This window comes from Tupaia chinensis, unplaced genomic scaffold (genome assembly GCF_000334495.1).
Source record: "Tupaia chinensis unplaced genomic scaffold, TupChi_1.0 Scaffold148587_1, whole genome shotgun sequence".
Classification (NCBI taxonomy): Eukaryota; Metazoa; Chordata; class Mammalia; order Scandentia; family Tupaiidae; genus Tupaia; species Tupaia belangeri.
Window position 1 is genome coordinate 2,076,354 of NW_006208436.1, and position 6,718 is coordinate 2,083,071.

The following is a 6,718-nucleotide window of genomic DNA, read 5'->3' on the forward strand; positions in this document are numbered from 1 at the left end:
AAGTAATGGAGATCTGCAGAAAAGTATTAGAATAATATATTAGAAAATGTATGTTAAAGAATCCACTGCAAATGATTTCAAAAATATTTTGACTATTCCCAGGTCTAAAGATCTGTCAAATTAAACCTAGTGAATTAAAACCCTATAGAGCCAAAAAAACAATGAGTGTTGAATAATGGCTTCTGGATATACCAGCTTTATAGAAATGTGAAGGAAAGTTCTTTATTTTATTCTTTCTGCATAATGTAGAAAAATTATTTTCTAATTATTTTTTAATGATCTAGAAAATTTTACTGTCTTTTGACAATTTTTCAAATAAAGATTTATCTCTTCATGAAAGTACATGAATGTGACAGTGTCTAGGCTTTCTGTCAGAGAAAACAGCCCTAAATCACATCATTTTAGAAAATATCAAAGAAGCTTATGTAACATTCTGGGGATGGAGAAACAATAATAGATTTTTTTCTTACCTGAGATGTACTAGGTTGTGGTAGGTTAAGACAACTGATTTTAGAACTTAACAAATTGGGAGAGATAAAATGCAAGTGATATCAAGGGGCATTTTATGAACATATTGGCAAAATATGAGTTGGGAAGAGAGACCAGATTTTATTGTTGTATCAAATATTGTGAGAACATACCTAAAAGGATTTATTCTTTTTAGAAAATCTTCCCTTACTTTAGGTATTATGGAAATAACTGGTAAATTGAATCAGAAAAGATTTTTCAAATGTTATTTGTGAAGTAGTATAATTATGTTTCATAAATGTGTTGAATGTCCTAAAGAAAAGGTATACAGAGTTAAAAATTCAAAGTCCTGGGACCAGCAGATGACATAATGGTTATGTTGCTGGATTCCCACGTAGTTGAATGCAGTTCAAGTCCCAGACCTGATGGCTTAAAACTCATGCGGAGCATGTGTGTGTTTGTGTCTGTCCGTCCATCCCAAATCCCAAGAGGAGAATAGAGAGAAAGGAATTATCGATGTGATCATCCCCCCTGAAGGGTCTTTCTGTCTCTCTGTCTGTCTCTGTCTCTCCAGCGAGCACACATGCTGTATAGCAAAAAATCTCTCTAAATAAAGAAAAAGAGTCCAGTTTTCCTTTATTCAAATTTAATTTTTTCAATTCGTTTTTAAATAATACATTTAAAACATTTGCTGGAAAGTTTTAATGCTCATTATTGGGTCATCAGAAAAGTCATGACATATTTTTGCATAGAAAACTACGTCATAACTTTTCCGATGACCCAGTAGATACTTGAGAATTTCTGCTTAGTATGTGTTATACCTTTATGTGAAATTAAGGAATAATGAAACACACAGGTGCATCAGAAATTATAAATACAGGTTTGGAATTAGAAAGGTGTGGTTGGAATTCTTGCTCTGCCACTAGTACCTTCAGGACCTCAGGAAAGTAAGGGAACTTTGCCGACACTACTTCTGAGTTCTATAGAATATATAAGACATGTATCTGTTTCCCTTAATAAAAACTTTTCTTTAAATATATTTAATTTCATTCTTAAGTTCATGATTTCATTTAAAGTTCTGATTTTTATTACTACCTTTATTAAATAATGACTTAGTTAGAACAATATAAAAATGTTTTAGCCCAAATTAAGATATATTTTAATTAATCAGTTTTATTTTCTGATAGTTTGCAGCTATTGCAACTTTACCATTTGATGTGGTGAAAACACAAAAGCAGACACAACTTTGGATACATGAAAGTCACAAAAGTAAGTTTTATTAATTTAAAACATTTAAAAAAATTTCACTTTCTATTTCTGGTTTACTAAAAAGGAAGCAAATGAACAGAGGTTTGTAAGGGAGATCTGGAAAAGTCCTGGACAAAAGCCTCTGTCCCCCACGGAGTTAGAGTATGCCACTCTTCTGGCATGTGCATGTGTTCACTAACTGGAAAGCTCTCAGAACTCCATTGTTTAGGATTGTTATGGAAGTTTCGTTATGTAGGCGTGACTGATTATTAAATCATTGACCATTGATGATTTATCCAATTCCAGCCTTTCGTTTTTAAGATGTTTTGCTTTTCCTTCCAGATACTGTTAGGAATATATAAGATAAAGAAAACAAGATTTTTTCCCCCCTCTTCTATCTTGCTCTGGATTTATTTATAATAAATGAAACCAATATGCTGTTAGAATGTAATACCCAGATAAAGTACTCTAAATTCAAAATATTTAAGGAATCTTAAAGTCTAACGTTTCTTGACTACCATCAGTTAAGTCTTAGACCTGCTATAAAGAAAGATAATTTATCTCTCAGCTGCTAAATTCTATGATTTTTTTTTTTGTTAGTAGATGTATATGTTTCCTTTCTCTTTTTTGGTGTACTTTCCTTATCCCATTTATGTTTACTTCTTTGAAACCCATAATTTATCCTAAAATAAAACTACGTTCCTATCTGCTTCTGCTAGATCCCCTCTATCATTTATTCTTTTTAGAATATGTAACAAACCCAGGAGAAGCTATGTTTAAAAATTGTATCATGAAAGCCTTGGTGATAAACATAATGTAAATAAGTTGTCATACCCTGCCATAAAAATATTTCACCTAAAAAGTAAAAGAGGTATTATAGTGTTGAAACAAATATTGATTCTAGACCTCAAATGAATCTAATGGATACTAGTGACAACCTTGGTTTTTTTTTTTTTTTTGAGAGGTTTTGTTTGTTTGTTTGTTTGGCGCATGCGCTGGCCAGACAGACACAGAGATAGAAAGCGAGAAATCACCCTGGGGGGGGGAGGGGGGATGGCCACGCCGCAATCCCTTCTCCTCCGTTCTCCTCTCAGGATCTTGGGCATGCACACACATGCGCCCGGCGTGAGTTTTAAGCCACCAGGTCCGGGACGCAAACTGCGGTCGACTACGTGGGAGTCCAGCGACATAGCCACTACGCTAACTGCTGGTCCCGACAACCTTGTTTTTGATGTACCAAATACCTTCTCCCTTCTAAAATTGGAAACTAGTGGAAAAGTAGGAGGTAATCAAAACTTTATATCTGAGTTCTCCCACTTCCCTGTTGTAGGCATTAGCCTCCTAGCTGCCTAAACCTTCCTGTCCTCCTTTTGATAGGTCAAAATTATTTTTGTTTCATTTTTCCTTTCTTCTCATCAGGATTTCTGTTTTCCCTGTCAGGTGAACTATTTAAAATAGTAGAAATATTTTCTGGTGTAATTTATTATAAATGATTAATGACTGTGGCATTGAGGATGGTGGTGGTAATGGCAGTAATGAAGGAGATGAAACTCCTCAGGTAGATTCTGATGCATGCTAAATTTCTGAGAGCTACTTACCTGGGTGGAATTCCTGAAGTTCTTTTTCAGTATGTCAAGCTTAGTTAGCATCATTCCCAACAGACTCTTTATTTAATGGATCTACGGTGGGGCTACATTATGAATGTTTTAGATGATTGCGAAGACTGGCACCAGGCAGCCATCTTCGTTATTAGATTTAACTCTTACCTATTACTCATTGTTTTTTTCGTTTTTGTTTTTGTTTTTCCTAATTAACGTTTTCCCATTTAAACCCAAAAGAGGAAACCTTAATTTTTCACGATTATCATTGGTCATGATTGCTTGTTGCTCTGCTTTAGCTATGAGCCAATTGTTTAAAGATTTAGCAAGATACACTGCAAACCACACCCATTTAAACCCAAAAAGGAAAAGCATAAAGGAGAGTTGAGTGTTAATCTCAAATGATTATCATTGGTCATGATTACTTGTTACTCTGCTTCAGCTCGGAGCCAGTTGTTTAAAGATACAGCAAGGTACACTGCAAACTGCATTCCTGATTTGAGTGATAAATTTCCTCATGATTAATTTCATTATTTGTATTGTATTTATCCTCATCAAGAAAGTAATTCACCTACAATTAGAAGTGACTTCCTCCATTCCACAGCTCAGCTATACCAAATTTCTTATCTCAAAAAAAGAAAATACATTGTGTGTATAATGATGGTCAGTTCCATACAAGAATATGATCATATGATCTCTGCATCATCCCACTTAGACCACTTTTTCCTTTTTTTTATTCATTAGACAATTATTGATTGAGTACTTACTTTATATCAGGCATCAGAGTGGTATATACAAATAAATGAGACAATATCCAGGACCAGCCTGTAGCACAGTGGCTAACTGCTATGCACTGGGAACTCGATCCCACATGGGATTGGACCGCAGCTCAAATCTTGGCCCTGGTGGTTTGAAAAAAACACAGGGCACGTATATGTGCATGCACAAAATCCTGACAGAATGGAAAAGGAGGGATTCCAACATGACCATGGCCCATTGTAGGGCACTTTCTCTTTTTTTCTCTCTCTGGCAATACATGTGCCTTCTAACAATGAAATAAAAGAGACAATAACCAAATAATAATAAAAAAAAAAGGTGCCAGATCCAATATATAATAGAGATAACTTTTACCACATTTTTACTTAATTATATATTGAATGTTTTGTTTGTTTATTCATGATAATGCATATTCATGGGCATGTGTGAGAGACAGAGAGAAAAAGGGAAGGAAGGAGGAAGAAACACCCCCTTATACACATGTGGTTTAGACCTCTGTGATCTCCGACTTCCAGTCTTCTACGCTGATTGGATCCTGAGCAGTTATGTGTGTGCCCAGTGTGTTTCAGGCTGACTGGGCTGGTGATTCAAACTTCAGTCACCATGTGGAATCCACCTTCTCTTGAGTGGTTCGTTACCAATGCACCACAGAACCCTAATTTTTAAAATTTGGTTTCAGGTTTAATTTAAATTTTTTTTTTTTTTTAATTTGGGTTTTTGCTACAGGGCACGTCCATTCTGCACTTCGCATTTTGAGTATGCACGCACACGCGTCTGGCATGATTTTCCAAGCCACAGGGAGTGAGATTCAAACTGCAGTCGGCCATGTAGGAATCCAGTGCTTTAACCACCAAGCCACTTGCTGGCCCCTCTGATTTCAGTTTTTAAGTCAGGTCTCAGACTACCTGTCTTCCAGAGGTTAAAATTTTTCTCTGAGCATATTCCATATTTTTAAACACTATTAAAACATTATTTGATTTTAAACATTTCAAATTTTAAGATTAATACATTTAATATAGAGTAAGTTAATTTTAATATTTAAGGCAATATTTTAAACTGAGTTGTTTAAAAATGGCTATACTTAACTATAAGTTTACTAAATGTTCAGTATTAATAGTAATAAGGAACAGCAGTGAAAGGACACTTTATGTAAACTGGATTATTGGGGAGGATGTAGAGCTCTGTGAACTCTCATGCCACAATGGAGAGAGTTTAAATTTGAAACAGTTGCTTTGAAAAACAATCTGGCAATGTCAAGGACCTTTGAGCTATCAGTTTCCCTCCTACATATGTTCCCTAGAGAAACTTTTGCATAAGGCTATTCACCATAAGATTCTTAATAATAGCAAATTCCCTTGGCTGTAAAATAGGTAATTCATCACAATTCATATAGTGAAATATGATATGACAATTCAGAGAAATAAAGTACATCTATAGTTACCAACACAGATAATCCTAAAGTCACATTACCAGGGTAAATTTGCAGCGGGGTATCATTTACATGAAGTAAAGGTAGGACAAATGAGTATATATTCTTTATGGATACCCCCAGATGTAAAAATTTAAACTTACCAGGAAGATGATAAAATAGGAGAGTAGTTACTCCCTAGGAAAGAAGGAAGAGTATGATCTGGGAGGAATATACAAAAGGGCTTCAGTTGCACCTGAAGTTGTCACCATTATTTAATAAATTTAGATGGTCAGCAAATGAGTGTTTTGTTATGTTCTGTGCTTTGTGCTTGAAATTTTTAATAAAATACCATTTCTTCACAATTAAGATTTTACTAGTTATATGAGTAGCTCTTTAATGTGGAAACTTTTGGCAGGAAGTACTTTTGAGGTTCCCTTAGGACTCAAATGTGGCCTCCATTATATGGATACTTTTTCTTTTTGTCATTCTCTTTTACATTAAAGTAATTTTTCCTGATATTAGAATAGTGACCAGTTTGAAGCTTTAGTTTCACAAGATTAAAACTGCCTGGCTACTTGATCACCTTTCTTTCACCAGTTTCCAAAATTTAATGAAATAATTTAAATGTGGCATAAAATATTTCCAACTCATATTTTAAACTTCTTGTCATTGACTTTGCATAAAAAGTTAAATTTCATTCATAAATAATTGGTAATCGATTTTAAAATAATTGTCCTTCTGTTAGGTTGAAATAATTACTGTTTACATTTATACTGTTTATATATTGATAGTATAGCTTCTTAGGTAAGTCATTGATTTTCATAGTCTAGTAATTTCTTTTTTAAAATTTTTATAAGATTTTTTTAAACAATTATTTTATTTAACTTTTACTTCTTTATTTTAATTTGACCAGAGCGGGACCTAGTGAGTGAGAAAGAGAGAGAGAAAGTGAGAAAGCAAACCACCAGCTCCAGGACCCAAACCGTGGTCGTCACTTTCTTTCGCAATCTCACTCTGTCCCTCTCTGATCAAAATAAATAAATAAAGGGACCAGCAGTTAGCGTAATGGCTACGTCGCTGGACTCCCACGTAGTCGACCGCGGTTTGAGTCTTGGACCCGGTGGCTTAAACTCATGCCAGGTGCGTGTGCGTGCATGCCCAAGATCCCAAGAGGAGAATGGAGGAGAAGGGATTGCGGTGTGACCATCCCCCCTGG

The 6,718-nt window shown here is 34.9% G+C and overlaps 1 protein-coding gene across 3 annotated transcripts in view; it reads left to right on the forward strand.

Annotated features, from left to right (window-relative positions):
- Window positions 1–6,718, forward strand: part of SLC25A40 (solute carrier family 25 member 40) — a 48,291-nt gene that overhangs the window by 38,303 nt on the left and 3,270 nt on the right. For all 3 annotated transcript variants that reach the window (XM_006170483.3, XM_027769079.1, XM_027769078.1), the window contains one exon: window positions 1,656–1,737. In XM_006170483.3, the coding sequence (XP_006170545.1) occupies window positions 1,656–1,737 (82 nt within the window). The remainder of the gene's footprint in view (window positions 1–1,655; window positions 1,738–6,718) is intronic.